Source organism: Cimex lectularius, unplaced genomic scaffold (genome assembly GCF_000648675.2).
Source record: "Cimex lectularius strain Harlan isolate CLEC.00 unplaced genomic scaffold, Clec_2.1 scaffold60, whole genome shotgun sequence".
Lineage (NCBI taxonomy): Eukaryota > Metazoa > Arthropoda > Insecta > Hemiptera > Cimicidae > Cimex > Cimex lectularius.
Window position 1 is genome coordinate 1,864,377 of NW_019392643.1, and position 17,569 is coordinate 1,881,945.

Below are 17,569 nucleotides of genomic sequence, written 5' to 3' on the forward strand. Positions count from 1 at the left end.
AAGGATTTCTTCAGAATCTATACAATTAATTTGAAAATAAAAATAATCTCAAAATACTTTCTTCTACAACTAAGATCAGAAATATTAAAATAAGATTTAAAGGTAGTATGAGACGATTTATCATTGTGACAGTTTAATTCGAAGTATAATGTATGAAGGAATTTATTTTGAACAATTTGAAGAAGTTTTATATCAGAGTAGTAGTGCAGATTCCAGATGATTAAAGAATAGATCAAACAAATGAATTATATGGGTGGGCATAGGAAGAAGGATTTTTCAACTGATAGGTACTTCGGATGGTGAAGCCAAGCATTTTAATGGAGCGATTTTTGATTTCTTGCAAACGTAGCAGGTAAAGGGAAGATTGTTAACAAATATGATGCCAAGTTCTCTAATACAAGTTACTCAGGTTAACAAGCTGTGATTAATGGAATAAGAGTGGAAAATAGTGGATTTTTTTGTAAGAAAAAGTGGCCGTAAAGCATTTAGAAGTATTTAGGAATAGTTTGTTAGTTCTTTCCTTTTTAAAAAGATAGTTCCTACTCACAGTAAGTTGTTTTTCAGCCATCCAGATTTCGAGCTTTTAGCTCACCATCAGGTTGAAAGAGTTCATGTCAAGAGATGTGGTTATACAATACCTTCAACCTGATGATGAGCTAAAAGCTCGAAATCTGGATTGTTGAAAAACAACTTACTGTGAGTAGGAACTATCTTTTTAAAAAGGATTGAACACCGCACTCACTCCACCATTCATCATTTTTCATCATTAGTTTGTTAGTTTGATAGCAGTCGGAAAGATTATTCAGAGCGTTTTGTAAATTAATGCAAACTAAGGCAGAATAAATTTTTATATATATTTTTAGGCCATCAGCGAATAGAAGAAATCGGTACCAGATAGAGCAAGGTGAATATCATTAATGAAGATGAGAAAGAGAAAAGGCCCAAGACGGGAGCCTTGTGGCACACCAGATAAAACAGAAAATTGAAGAGATATAAAAGACCTGATTTTAACTAATTGGGTGCCTTCAGATAAATAACTGTACAGGCAAAGCTGTAGATTTCCAGATATACCTTGACAGATGTATATAACTGTTGGTCTACCAGTACAGAAGCCATGTTGTTGGGGAATAATAACCTTTTTGAGATAATTTTTTTAACGTTTTGCAAACCAAAGATTCAAATGTTTTGGAAAAACCGGATTGGATGAAAAAAAAATTATATATATATATATATCTTTTAATACAATTGATTTTGTTATTTTCAGTTGTAAAATTAAAAGGCCAAGTGATGTCCATATTGTTAAAAAAAATCTTAAATTTTTTCAATTTTGTCATGAAAAACATTAAATCTTATTTAACCAACGATTATTATTATTATTATTATTCAAGCAAGTGAAAAAATGAGTAGTGACACTCAAGAACTCTAGACTCTCTAGTCACTAGTATTCTAGTTTACGTAGAAGAAACGAGAAGGTTATCACCTGGTATCCCTATGTTTAACACTGGCCGCCGGTTCCTTTCCCTAATTCCTGGTCCTTCCTTTTCCTGCCTTTTCTTCTAGTTATTTCTTCTTATTTTGTTTTAAGCCCATAACCGAGGAATAATACGAGTGCTGTGACGGTCAAATCGATTTTCTAGTTTATTTTCTTTTTGTATATTTTCTTTTCTCAAGTAAAATGTACAAGCCCAGTTCCCCAGCTTTTCAGTTATTTGTCAAGCTTGTCAAAGGTGATGTTATTGTCGGAGAATTGTTGAATTGGCTCCAGGATGTACACTCTTCTACCTGCGAGTACACTTTTCTGAAGGTATTTACATCCTGTTTTAATAATTATAATAATTGCTGGCTTTCAAAAAAATTACATTTGCGCTTTTTTTTTGTGTTTTTATCGAGCTTGAATTTGCTATTAATTTTTAATTAAAGTTACGATTATAAACCGAAGCTCAGCCTGCAATTAATAATTTCGTGATAAATAATAATTCTGTTAGGACTTTTTGACGAATTTAAATTCAAAATAGGCCTAGCATTCCAGCGTTGATTAAAATCAATATTTTGTTATATGTTCTAATTTTCAATTCAAAGTTAAAGGGAAGTAAATTCAAATTTTATTTAAAAAGGCTCCATACTTCATCCTATTGAAATGTGACATTAACTTATATAAAAGATGGTGAGTCTACGAGTCGTTGAATACATGTTGAACTGGCGCTGGGTCTACACATGTAGAACTAGTGCTGTTTCAACATTATTTAAAAATAACATTTAGTGTACATATATTCTGTCTGGGGGGTCGTGTAAGTAAATTGTTAGGATAAGAGGCCAAGAGTTTATATGATTTATCCATTGACTTGAATAATATCAAGTAGTCAGGGTTATTAAAATAGTTAACAAATTAGCTTACAAAGAGAGGATCGATCCGTTGACTTGACAAATATCAAGTAGTCTGGGTTGTTAAAATGATTTATTAGCTTGGAAAGAAAGGATCGATCCGTTGACCTGAGAAATATCAAATAGTCTGGGTTGTTAACTNTGAGAAATATCAAGTAGTCTGGGTTATTCAAGTAATTTATTACCCTGAAAAGATAGGGTTCATCTGTTGACTTGAGAAATATATAATTTGCTTTCTTCTTCTTCAAGACAATAGCTTGATACAGAGTGTTCGTACATGAAAAAATGGTCAATATTTCTAATATTGAAAACAAAATGGTTCAAGATCAGTGATCGAACCTTTATCACTTAATAAATCATAAGGTTTTATTGTTGGTCTATGGATTGTTTTAACGTTTGTCGCCAGTTTGATTATTCCAGTCCCTCTAGTCTTACTATACACTTTTGTCATGCACATATTGAAATTTCCTATCTTAACTGGATGTGAAATGGTGAAACACATAGTGAGATTAGGCAGACGAGTATGTATTTGATCTACCTGCTGAATGTTCTACAACTCCAAGACCAACCAGCATGGTTTTCACGATAAAACTATTATTTAAACATATTAACTTTATTATGACAATAATATATGTGTGCTAATTTTTTTTAAGGATTGTGAAATCAAGCAGGTTGACTTCATTAGAATTTTCCTCTTTGCAATTAAGTCACATGTAAGGTAAGAGCCAAGCCTTTTACTTGATAAAGTACATACTAGTAGAGAAATTTATTTACTTATTTAAACCCAGATAAAAAAATATACTCAGTTTTGTAATTTAATCATGTTTCTTACTACATTTATTAAATTAAATTATATTCTAATGCTTTTGCAATACGACTTTATAAAGCATAATCAGATATTTTAGTATTTTCTTTTTTAATTCAAAGTACTTTGGGTTATTAATTAAGTAAGTAGTAATTTATTAGCTTGGAAGTAGAGAATTGATTCATTGACTCAAATAATATTGAGTACTCTGGTGGTGTAAATTCAGCCAGAATCATCATATGTTAAGGTTTTCATTGGTTTCTGGTGTCTTAGGAATGAATAGTAGTCAATACTCCACATACATAAAAAATGTTAATTTATAATAATCAAGTACCTTACTACATTTATTAAATTAAATAAAATTCTAATGCTTTTGCAGATAAAACTTTATATAGCATACTCATACTGTATATTTTTTTAAATTGTAAGATTTATGTTTGTTGTCTTCAGGGGGATAGACCTGAAATTAAGTCATTAACAATTTTGGTCTGCCTGTCCTTCCTTAGTTATTGTGTAATGTCAGTTTAGGCAGACCAAAATGATAGGTAATGACCAATTTTTTTTTTCTAACTGGGCAACTGATAGTATAAGTCTATTCTTCTTAAATGGATTTTTAAGCAAATATATATTTTTTTAGGAATATATTAAGAGATAGAAGAGCAGGGATATCACATTCAAAAAAAACATGTCGAAAGTTCTCTACTGATGAATCCCAGAAGGTAAAAGAGGAAATTCTAAATTAAGCAGCATTAATTAGATACATTTTAGTTATAATTAAATGGTTCATTTCTATTTTTAAATTTTTAGGCAAACCTGGATTTACTGAAATCCCCCCAATCGAGAAATGAGTATTATTCTCCTGTGGCATATGATACCAATTTTCCTTCATTATCAGGTGTTAAACACCGACCAAAAAGTAAAGTTATTATATGTATATTTACTTATTTATTTTTAAAGATATATCTTTGAATGCAAATTTTATATTCTGTCGTTTTATCTTATTTTCCTTGAACTATTAGCGATCTATCCCATCTCTAACCTTGATCTAACTCTCCCTAACCTAATCTTACCTGTTCCAAATTATAACAGTCATAATCGTAACCAATCCCTAACCTAATCTAGCTTATCACAAATCCTAACCCAACCCTAATCCTATCCCATCCCTAACCTTGATCTAACCTAACCTAATCTATTTAATCCCAAATCCTAACCCACCCCTAGTTCTATCACATCCTAACCCTACCTAGCCAAATTAACCTGCCCCAAATACTAACCCACTCCTTAATCTGCCCTACTTAATCTAACTTTGTTCGAGATCCTAACCCATCCCTTAACCTAACTTAACACAACCCTCATGCTTATCCTACTTATCTTAACCATCCCTAATGTTAATCTAAACGTAAGCCATCCCCAAGCCTAACCCACCCTATCCTAGCCATTCCTAACCTAAATTCACCAAATCTAGCCTCTCTGTAATAAAACTAACCATTTCTAACCTGGGTCCCATATCCTATCTTACCCCTCAGCCTAACATTCCAACTTAACCCAACGTAACCCTGTTTGAACTAACTTGTTCCTGATCCTAAATCATCCCTAAGCTTACTTAACCCAACCCACCATCCCTAACCTTAATCCAAACTTAACCCAACCTTTCCTAACCTAAATTGACTTAATCTGTCCTGTCCCTTGCTAAAACTAACTTTACCTAATCTAATCTAACCTGTTCCTAATTGTATCCCACCCCTTAGCCTAATCATTCCAACCTAACTTAGCCCAACCCAACCCACCATCCCTAACCTTAATCCAAACTTAACCCAACCTTTCCTAACCTAAATTGACTTAATCTGTCCTTTCCCTTGCTAAAACTAACTGTACCTAATCTAATCTAACCTGTTCCTAATTGTATCCCACCCCTTAGCCTAACCATTTCAACCTAACTTAACATCCCTAACCTAATTTATTTATTTATACATGCGCAATAGCCCATTTTCAGTAATTACAAAAAAGCAAAGAAACAATAATAAACAAATAAAAAAACATTGAAATATTAAACAATGACAACAATAAAATAATGAAAAATTCTAATTTAAATCAAAACATTTGAATATGAAAAAATTTAACCTAATATATCATTTAAATTTAACCTGACCCTAATCCCAACCCTACTTAATATAATTTAAGTTGAGCTTAATCCTAATCCCAACCTTACTTAACACTAAACCTGCTTACACTAACTTAACCCCAACTTAACTTCCACATAACCCCAAAAATATTTGTATCAAGCCCAAAAATATATCCATGTTAAGATGCGGCCATTCAGTTTAATAAATAAACAACACCGTTCTGCTTCAAAAATAAAAATTTTAGGAACTCTGTTCTTTAGATTATGGTTTGTAGAAGTTAGAAAAAAAATTTTTGGGCATACATTTTAATATATTTTGCAGTTAATTATAATATATGTAATTGTTAGTATAATAATGTGTTAAATTTCATTTGTTTATAGGAAAAATAATTCTGTTATAGATGAAAGCAGTACTTGGTCATCAAAAGCAAATTTCAATCAAAATTCTCCAAATCATTTAGGTGTTAACCCAACTCTACTTGGCTCACCATCAGATATAAATAAATTAACTCCGAAAGAGTCTAATAGTTGTGCTATGATGGCACCATGGCAGTTGTATACTGAAAAAAGCATTAGAGGAATTTCTCCTCAATTGCAAACTATAATATGTGTGTACATTGAAATTTTGAATGGCCAAATGTGCGCCAGTATAACTAGCGAACTTGCATTTATGATGAACGTATTGTGCCACAAAGAATTTGTTTTTTCAAATACGAAAATGCTAGTTGCAAAACCCTGTATTGATGTAATTAAAGACTTACAGTTCATAAAATCTAAAGAGGAATGCTGCATTTTTGCCGTTGAAGTGTTAAATAGCCAGCGACATATTTTAACATACTTGGATAATGTCTGTTTAAAATCATTATCAAGAAATGCTTTAGACATAAACCAGCAATTTGCTGTTAGCCTACTCAAGGCCACAAGTTTACCAGTAAGTATCGCTTTTGTTCATTTTGTTAACAAATAATCTGTCTTTTTAGTGTTCCCTTGGTCCTGATATATGAGTTAAATTATTTCAAATAATTATCAATAGTTAAACTAAACTATATTATTACTTCTTACCTTTATATCTTAAAAAATAGAACTTAGTTATAAACCAATGAAACTTAGCTTCCACTCAGAGGCAAATTATAAAATTATCAAACTACGAAACCACACAACTCTGATTTAGATAATTTAATGTTTCTACAGTGAATAATATTTCAGCATTGTATTTTACAGACTGACTATAATTACATCAATGATCTTGCAACTTTAGAAGCATGCACAAAAATGCTCCAAAATGTAGATATAAACTTGGACGAATCAAATGTCAACAACAATACCGAATTAGTCATCAACGAATTCCATTTGTTAGCATCAGAGTGGCAAAATAATATTAGTCTAAACATTAATGATTTTAAGCTGAAAGTCTCGACTCTCGTTGAAAAGGCAAACCAAGATTCCAGCACTATGACTCTTCTCGCTGAAATATTTGTGCGACATCTCATCAGATATGCCCAGTTTAAGGTATAATTAATTAATTTCAATAGGACGTACTTTTTGTCTCTGAACTGATAAAAATTAAGATAATTTAATTAACTGTTCGTTATGAAAATTAATATTGAAAAATGTAATAATAATTTTGTTCATCTTTCAAACTTTTTTGTTTTTCTAGGACTGTGTTAGTGATTCATATTCGGATTTAAATAACTCTCGAAAGGAAAAGTATGTTCAACTCGAAAAAAGGCTCGTGCAGCCTCGTTTGGATACAAAATTTGAAGAATACCATAAAGACGATTTTGATGAAGCTGAATCCTTTTATAAAGAGTTCATATTGCTGTCTTTGAAAGTCTCTCCTACGTTGATATTATTTATTAAACAAAGTTTAATTCTAACATATAAGGAGCTGGCTTTTAAAATGGAAAGTAATGGTAATTGCCTATTTCATTTCCTTAAATCATTGATTTTTCAATGAATATTTTGTTTATTTATGTTCTAAACATAAATAGCAAGTAAGAGTAAATATTTTACAGATGTATGTGAAATTTAGAATGTAGATTTGTGTGATTAAATTGGACCAACAAAAATAGCACAATAGAGATTGTCTGTGACGGAATTTTTTTTATTATGTTACAAAAGTACTGCAAGCAACTTTGTTATCTTTATGAATTGAGTGTAGGACACTATCACTATTCGCTTTCTTTCGCTGGAGATGGAATCGTGATACCATTAGTACTTTAGGTGTCGGGAAGGGTGGGATGAAAGATGTTAACTAGTGGAGTTGGATGAGGTTCAGGGTTTTATAGAGATGTCTGTATCGACTTCTTGCAGTTTTGAGGACATATGGACTTGGACATTCTTGATAGTAAGATGTCAAAGCTTTTTCAAGGTCTCCCATGTGTACCGGGCTTTTCCTCTCCCGGGAGAGGAATCTTAGCCTACATATACTGTTGACATGTTCTGCTGTCTTTTCTTCTTCCTGGCACAAGTCTAGGCTTCTTTCTGCCACTCTGTATATGTCTCTGGAGTCTGCAGTACCCAGGTTAGCAGTCCTACTATATTCTAGTCCTAACTTGTCCTAGGTTTAGTAGTTCTTTAATGAACTTTTTCACATGCCTCTACCCTAGGTTAATTCCCATTGAACGGAAGACTTATTTTTAATCCATTGTCTAATGGATCCATGTTTTTGGCAGTTTGCTATGCCACAAAAGGGTTCAGGACCAATAAGGGTCCTCATCAAAATTTTCTTGGCCAATTTATGGCTTCTTCGCTGCCCCTCTGCCCCTGTGTGCTTTAGTACTTAGACCATGGTAATTTTGTTGTGTTCCTCAATGTCTGACAGGACCCTAATGCATTCCCAAATGACTCTGGTCTTTACCACTGATGCGGTAATTGCCCTCAGTGCTGCCTGGCTGTCTGAGTAGATGGCTATTCTTCTGTTAATGATAGTCTTTTAATATCTTTGGCACAGTATGTAAATACAGTCTCCACTTGAAAGAGTGGCATATTGCCAAAGGCTTATATGAACTCTCAACTCCTTGGTTTATTTACGCTCTTGACCCACATTCAGTTTTGGAGCCATCTGTATACTTTGTCTAATTCATTAATGATTTCAAAACCAACAGATTCTAACAGCACAAATTTCTTGATCGGTCATAATTTTCAAATCTTATAGCTTTTTAAACTTTTTTTTTTTGCTCTATGAAGTTTCTTCTTTCTAAAAAAGCAAAGGACATCAAGAAGAAACAAGAATTGATAAATCCTACTTTGTAATAAAATTAGATAAAACAGTTGAAAGTTTAAAAAACAATACCTTACATACACAAAATAAATCAGTTTGTTTAAAAAAGTATTTACCATGCTGTTATTAATTTTTTTTACATACATACATCATTACAAATATGTGATTTGTCACAAATGAAAATTATGGCAACAATTGTTTATTCCCAAGATAAAATTTAAAAAAGCACAACACGATTTAGGATAAAAAATATAATAGAAATAGTAAAAAGACTATTAATAGTTATTTGGGCTTTTTTTAAGTTGGTACAATGAAGAAAGCTGTATTAAAAAAATTTAGCTTTATTTCTTATAAAAGTTGCCTCATTTTTAACAATCTGTGAAGTGAGGGTCACTTGTTAAACTCCACACTAAAATGAAGCCGGTGGTGAGTGGATCTGAAAATGATGAATACAGGTCAAAAGCAGGCACTCAAATAGACCTAAGTGTAGAAATCGTAGGGAATTCATAAAAACCCAGACCCACCATGACCAAATGAACATAAAGAGAGGGCCAGCGCCAGCTGGAGGCTGCCGGGTTATTGGGCCTCCACTACCAATCTCCAAATGGCGCTCATCGGGCTGATAGTGTTAAGGGTGCCATCAACAGGCATTCTTAGAATCCTGTATACCTGAAACTCCACAGAAAGCATTAGTCATGTTACAGTTTTGCAGGCAGGCTATCGGAACCAGTCACTGCATTAACTCTGAATTGTAGTTCTGGCCCTGGATAAAGTTACGTAGAGGTGGTAGATTCAGAAGTACTTCCAGCGCAGTATTGTTGTTATTATTGCCCCAGTAATGCTCACACACACTCTGATGATCTTGATTCTGATGAAAATAGCAAGGTGGATCCATAAAAAATTAAAATACGATAAGCACAAGCTCAAAACACCAAATTTGATCACCATTAGATGAATTTGTATGTTTTTTGGTGAAACTCACTTGTTGAGTGTTTTAGAAGATTACTACTTGAAAATTGTAAAGCAGTAGAGATGGGGAAAATATAATAAATAGATAAATGATTTTCTTTATTAATAATGCGCTTTTTTTGAAATTTACAATTAAAATATTGATGTGAGGTTGTCTGATTATTCTGTGTTTAATTTATTGTTTTCTATATTTATTTATTTTTAAGGGAATATCCCATTGTATACTCTTGGGAGTGGTTGGTATTTTACAACAGTTAAAATATTGCAATGTCTTGGGAAATTTCTTGGATTCATAGAATTTGTTCATTACCATCAAAACACTGACAAAATCTCCAAGTCCGTATTTGATAAACAAGTTAATTTGCGTACTCAGGTTTGTATTTTCATTGATTTTCTTTTGATTTGATATAACCTCATGGCAATTGCTTACAGGTACATCCGCCAATGGAATTTTCAGAAATTCTCAAGAAAGCCTCCGAGAATGGAACACTAATATTAATTGTACCCTGGATTGTCGAATACTTAATGATGTGCGATATGGTGGCATTAGAAGTGCCTTATATAAATCATATTCTAATTACTTTAATGTCCATAAAAGTTACGCTTAAAATAAAAGGTTTTTCTGTGTCCAATTCAACTCGAGCTATCGCATTTCCACTACCTTTAAATCGCCATTGCAATAATTATCCAGCATTAATCCATTTAACTCGAATGTCAGCTGTCAACATGGCTTACCTTGCTGTCACCATAGGAAAACTTTTTAATTCTTCAGCATTTTATGAAGAGAAATTTTATTATCTTATGGATCATAATATAGCACCAATTGATATTCGAGGTAAAAAAAAAATTTTTTTTTGTAATGTTTTGAAAAAATTCATTCCGTTTAAATTTTAGATATATTGAATTATCAAACCCTTGATAATTCAAATGTAATAACAAAAGGAATTTTTCTTGAAACGTGCAAAGTATTTAGGCAACTTAAGAACATTACATTATCGCATGTGAGGAGTACCAATAATTCTGCAAGACATATTACTCCGACTTCCTTGACACCGGCTTCTGAGCAATCGCCAACCCAGCTAAAAGTAGTTCATAGTTTGTAAAATTATAAACTAATAACATTTTTTAAATCACTAATTGAATAATGTTGCAGGACAAACTTGAAGCTAGCTTCTTTAGCGGTTATAAAGGACTGAGCATCATCGCTGATTTTTTGTCCAACAGGATTGCCCAGATTTGTGAAAAAAACATCACTGCAATTTACAAAGAAAACAGTTACACTATCGCTATGTTTATTCAACAGCAGAAGATAACTGAAGAGTTAGGAGTTGTACAATTGGTAAATGAAGACACAAGTTAAATAAGTCTTATTGTTGATCCTTTGATCATTTTAGTCAACTTATTCTCATTAAATTCACTAATTTCATGGTCCGCTTGACCAATTAATATATTACAATTAATTAATGTTTTTAGTTGAGATAAAAAAGTCAGTGGCACGAGCGGGATTCGAACCCACGATCTTCGGCTAGATAGGCCGCTGTTCTACCACTTGAGCTATCGTGACCTTGATCCACTCGGACACCAACTTCCCATCTCAACCCCACCTTTTGAATTTTCCCTTCTTTTTGCCATTTTTCAAATGTCGTGTAATCAGATTGGATTTTTGGCGACAAATGAAATGGCCACAGAGAGCTTTAGTGAAGTATACTTCATTTTAATTAATTAAATTCACTAATTTCGTGGTCCGCTTGACCAATTAATATATTACAATTAATTAAGGTTTTTATCTCAACTAAAAACCTTAATTAATTGTAACTTATTCTCATTGTATATTATTTGCATGGCATAAATGTAAAATTCAGGGTAATTTGGCATATTGGAGCCTTTGAAAGTTATTATAAAATCCACCATTCTCTACCTATAGCACACCTGAAATTCCAACTTTTCAATTCATCAAGGAATTTGATTATACCTGTTTTCTTTCTTCTACAGTTATGTTGCACATCCCAAATCATGCAGTACTTTGACAGTGGTAATTTTGGTGTTTTTTATGAGCCCAATGTCTAACAGGGCCTTAATGCAAATTGGAGTAGATGGCTATTCTTCTGTTAACGATAGTCTTTTAATATCCTTGGGGCAGCGTTCAATAGCCACAGCCTCTGCTTCAGAAACAGTAGCATATTGCCCAAGGCATAAATTCTAGTCCTTCTAGTACAACTTACTCTCATTGTCCAATTGGTTAGTGTTGTTAGCTAGCTGTTCACTTAGTGCTTCTTTTTAGGATTCAAAAACAAGAAACATGATTGACATTACAATTAATGAATTAAACGATGTTATAAAGAAAGAAATAAAGGAAATCAAAGAAAATAGGCTCTGGCCTGCATTTCGTCTACTTCACGACCCTGATCTTCCTCCATCAGCGGTAGCCACCGCTGAAAAACTCATGGCAAAAAAAGTGGATATCAAAATAGAAAATTGGATTAAACAAACTTTTGGTACTACAGGTATTTAAATTTTAACTTAATTATAACTCTTATTTCTTTCAGCAATATTATTACTTTTTATTCATTTTATTTTATTTTTTTACAGAGGATATTATTTCACGGACAATAGAAGAGTGTTGTGATCTTAAACGACTCACCAAACTGCATCCCTACTTGGAAGGAGATAACATTTCACTTACACCTTCTTTATTGAAACTTGAGGTGAAATTAAACTTTGTATAGTAATATTTGCTACAAGTCATATGTGACTGTAGTTATAACACACTTAAAGATAGAAAACAGACCCTTTTATTTCTTTGTTTATTTTCCAAAATAACTAGGTGAAAAGAATAATAGATGACTTATAAAAATAAAGGTGGCCATTCACGATTGCTCTTAGCAGTCCAAACAGAGCAACACCGTTCCAAAAACCGCTGTGCCGAATATTCGACCAGTCCAAACTGAATCGCACCACTTTGAATATCTACAGCGTGATGATGGCACGGCGCGTTCGTGAATGGGAAAACCTGGTGTGAACGGTGAAATATTGGCACACTGGCTTGTTCGTGAATGGGGAAAACCCGCATTTTCTCTCCGTCGTACATTCTCCAAAAGTCGCGGTTCCATTTGGAGGGATTGTCAATGGCCACCTTAAAGAAAGTCAGTTCAATTTCATCCTTGCTAGAGCCAACTTGTTGAGTGAGTTAATTGGTTTTTTAAATTGTTTTCTTTGATGAAACAATAAATTTGAGTAAAAAATTAATTATTAATTTAAGAGATCAACAATATCTCGCCCGGACAGATGCTTTGGCCAACAACGGACATAATGTCTGTTATGTAACCCAAGTCCTTGGTGTAGCGCTCTCTACCATCCACAATGGTCCACAGAAGTTTAGGGTCGATCAAAGTGAAGGTGATTTCACTTCAAATCAATCGCGATTTACTGTGAATACAACTGATATTTTATTACTTTTACCACACTACAGAACCATCATTTAAAGACTTCCTTGATAGATAGTCAACTCCAAATGGACCGTAATGTCTAAAAAAGTCATTAGAAGGCTTTGTATGAGTAGTATGCTTTCTTCTAGTCTTCTAGAATTCCGTAGAATTTTGTTTGGGTTTTTTGAAATCATAGATATGTTGTTTTACCCTCTTATCCAGATATTGGGATGTAACTCCGATGTAAGTAGGTGGACATCTTGTACAATTGATTTTGTAATTTTGTTGTTTATTTCAAACTATAAGTATTTTATCATTATATTAATTACAACATGCATATTTTAATGTTTTGAAAATGTTGTAAAAAAAGTAGTGCTGTAGCACTTGCTAGCCACCATTTTGAACACCAACACCATTTTGATTTCAACAATTCAAAAATATTACGCAGAGAAAAACAAATATAAACTTAACTTTTTAGAACATGAACAGAAATAAACACAGAACAGACACATGTAAACTCAGCTGCAACTAAGCTAATATCATTAATCAAATTCAATATCGATAACATACATATAACACACAAAACATGTAAAACATATACACACAACATATAAAACAATTATAGAATTCTACATAGTTTAAATTTCCAACAATTTATTTCTCCTTTCCCTAATAATCCCGTCTATAATAATCCTGAAGGGCTAACTAGGCCAGAACGACAAACCACTACCTTTTTTCCATTGTTAGTCCCTTTCACCTCAAAGAAGCCGACTCCTCATAGAAAATGAATTTCTAACCCTACCTCCTTCCCCACTCCTTCAAAATCAAATATAAACAAACAAAAAACATTAAATCTCACTACACTTTCAACACAACAGTGACTCGACTACAGAGAAAACAAACACTTTGAGTGAGTACAAGTACTTTGATTAAACCGAAAAGTTCTATATTGTGTACATCATTGCATAAATTCATCATTCATTCATATCTATATGTATTTTTTTATTTAAACAATGTTTATAAATCCCAGGCCCTGAAGTTGAACTCAATAAAGACTGAAACGTTGGCATGATGAAGAAAATATTTTCTATAATATTTCTGCTCAACATAAATCACACCAGACCGCATCTAACGATCTTTAAAAAATCATTAATTAACAGACACTAAATATTACACATAAACAACAAAATACAAATGTCTATATTTATGTAATATATTTTTTCTAATATTGTATTTTTATGATTAGGAGTTAATATATCAAGTTTATTTTGGCAAACATGAAGATTTGGACGTAAAAAAGATATTGCCATTTTTAAATTCTATTGTAAAGGATGCAATGAATTGCGCAGACAACAACGAAATACTATCAACATTGTATACTACCTCTTGGGATCTACTATGGTGTTTAGGTAAACTCTTTTTATATATTTATATATAAACAATACAAGCTAATTTTCCCAAAATAGCTTATGACAGTTGCAACAGATATCTAACAATGGAAAACTATGGACATCACTGATTTTAATGAAAAAAGTTTTGGTGATACTAAGTCTATAATAAATAACCTATTGAAATAGACAGTTATAGAAAACCCACAACTTCAGAGACCATGACACCAGCAGATTCTTCTCACCCATGGGCCCAAAATGCTGTTGGATACATTTGACTCATAGACTGTATGTTGAAACGCCCAGTAACAAATGCTAATTATAAAAAAGAATTACAAACAATTAAAACCTTAAGTAAAAACAATGGATATCAAGAAATATTTATCGATAGGTTGCTAAAAAAAAAAATAATAAAATAAAAAAAAAAATAAATTACTGTAACAGAAGGAAGAATCGGACTCGGCCATCCCACAAAAATGAATCTTTAGATTTTCGTTGCTTGTCATATATTGGTGAGCTATCAGAAAAAGTAGATGAAATTGTTAAAGGAGAAGATTTTAGGCTAGCTTTTAGAAGAACACATTCACCTAGAAACATCCTCTCAGAACTTGAAGATAAGTTTGACAACTTGTCAAAAGTCGGGGTTTACCAACTTAATTGTAATGATTATGATATTAAATATGCAGCACAATGCATAAATAATACAATAAATTTTGGTTTACCTCTTATTTCTTAAATAAGAGTTCTTCTCTTCTACATATATTTACTAAATGTATGTGACATATAAATTAATCACTAATTTAAAGTTATTTTCTCACGGTATTTATTAAGATGATATTTAGTTGTGTTGTAATTCACGTTTTTGACACGTTTAAAATTGAGCAACATCAAAAACCAGCATTTCATTGGAATGTCGCATTGGCAGGGTTTGGCTGGTACACTAGTACAATTCATGTCAAGAAAACTGTAATTCCTTCAACATTTTGAGAATGTTTAATGCTCGAAATCTGGATCATTGTAAACAACAAATTTGTCAATAGAATCATCATTTGCAAAACAGTGAATCTGCATATTCACCTCACCCCCTCATCATTTCTAAAAATCCAGTTATGAATAAATTTTTAATCAGAACACCAAATGTCAGAGAGAGAAAAAAATTACCCCAGGCCCATCCAACCTAAAAATGTATATTTTTTTATTATAAAAACCATACATAAATTCTTTAAAGGGTGCTTAAAACAAATCTCAATTGTTTGATTTTAAAAAAAAATCAAATTTACTATAAGCATATTTTGGTTTTTGCAACTTTTTGTATAACATCTCATTTAATACTAACTTACATATTATTTTCCTATCTTTCAAAATTTAAAAAAAAAAAAAATTAAAANTAACCTTGCACAACAAAAACATCCAGATAGATGGGTACTGCCTTTTCTTCTTAAATTTCCATTAAACTGGGTGTCCCCCAGAGGATCATTTTAGGGCCCTTCCTATTCACAATATACACAGCAAATTGACAATATTATATGCCTTTTTGGTTACATCTGATCCTTCGTTAGTTCTAGTCATAAAATCCAACTTCATTTAAACCTCCAGTCTTGCAGCAAATAAAATTGAACGAAACTAAACACAAATTTAAAAAAGAAAAGTCCTACAATTCTATGTCAATGGAAAAATTCCTTTGATAAACCAAACAATCTCCATATCCGATGTGTGAGAAAAACTTCGACAAAACTTTGAACCTCCTTTAAAATTATTTAAAATGCTTGACATTGTTGTTTCAGTATCTCGTTCGCCGAAATTGGTCACAAGAGATTTTATTTTTGGACTGATCCCGCTATGGAAATCTATAAAATCGGTCACAACTTCGGATAATGAAAAAAGAATCCTCTGCCCCCGTAATATCAGAATGGCACACCTGAGCCAATTTCAAGCGGATATTCCTGCTACCGTGGCTCTTATTTTTAAATGCTTGATAGAGAAAAACTTCATCACTGTTAAAGAATTTGAAGACCAATCACTTCAACTATTTCATACATCTTGGCAGAAAGTAAGTTTTTGAATTAGACTAAAGTTAAGAAAACGGTTTATGTTAATTTTTTCCAGGAGGAAACACATTTTATTACAAAATTGCTGGAGGAAATTAAAACATGTCTGCCACAATCGGACTCTAGCAACGGCGAAGGTCTGTTGCTTGAATGGGCTTTGGAAACAAGTCACCAATTTGATGAAGATTTTGATTAGGCAAATTTTTATTTATAAAATTATATATGTCTACTTTATATATATTTTTTATTTAATTTTATACGTTGAATCATTCCTGATTGTAATTAATTTAAAACTATCGAAATTATTAAATTATTACTGGCTATATTAGCCTTAACAGAAACTTACAAAATAAAACTATAGTAATTATATTTCAAATGACACTTATTATTTATTAAATGTTTGTTTAAAAACAAAAACTAATTTTTATATAGCGTCTTTATTAAAAATTGTTATGACCTTAATGAAAAATTTTAAAATGAAAAAATTGTTTAAACTTTTGTAGATTTAATTATTAACTAATTTAATTATATGGTAGGACTACTTTTAAAATGTTGATATTAATTACATATTCAACTAGAACAAGAGAATATTTATAATGTACAAAATATAACTAAGGAACAAATGTAAATAAATATTCTATACAAACAATGATTATTTGTAGTACTTATTGCATTTGTTTTATCTTTTTTTTTACCCATCCACCTCCCCGCCATACCTAAGGGAGACCCCATATCGGCGGGCCTCCCTTAAATTGTCCCCCTTGTGCATTTGTCCTATCCAAATTATCAACCATTTGAATTGTGTAGCATTAGTTAATGTTAATTTTGTATTAAAAAATGGTAAGCAGTGAAGCCTTGTATCTAAAGCTATTTAATATTTTCTTGTATTAGCTTTTCGTGTTGAAGGGGTTAGACAAGGCTGTGTACTGGCAAGGAGACGACCAGGTTGGTGGTTCACTGATTTGGACCAAATTTTTTTGGTGATTCTACACTCCAAAATATCATACACCACTTCTTGTGAAGGGTTTTGAAAAAAAATTTGAAAGTTAAAATTTTTCCGGCTTTTTTTTAAATATTTTTATTTCCTGTTCTACTTGCTTAAAATCAACTATATAAGTATATCATTTTACATCTTTTTTATGTAGATTGCAATAAAAATCTAGTAAAACCTAAACAAAATTTTAACAAACAAATATTTTTCAAGTAA

The 17,569-nt window shown here is 32.0% G+C and overlaps 1 protein-coding gene across 1 annotated transcript; it reads left to right on the forward strand.

Moving 5' to 3' along the window:
* The first annotated feature begins 1,470 nt into the window (after window positions 1-1,470).
* LOC106661148 (codanin-1) lies at window positions 1,471-16,754 on the forward strand. Its single transcript, XM_024230237.1, has 16 exons — window positions 1,471-1,804; window positions 3,036-3,100; window positions 3,825-3,906; window positions 3,995-4,103; window positions 5,711-6,240; window positions 6,531-6,818; window positions 6,967-7,222; window positions 9,708-9,874; window positions 9,934-10,336; window positions 10,396-10,586; window positions 10,655-10,840; window positions 11,783-12,005; window positions 12,091-12,206; window positions 14,173-14,335; window positions 16,099-16,364; window positions 16,421-16,754. The coding sequence occupies exons 1-16, from the start codon at window positions 1,676-1,678 to the stop codon at window positions 16,556-16,558; spliced, it is 3,312 nt and encodes a 1,103-aa protein (XP_024086005.1). The 5' UTR covers window positions 1,471-1,675; the 3' UTR covers window positions 16,559-16,754.
* The last annotated feature ends 815 nt before the right edge of the window (window positions 16,755-17,569 follow it).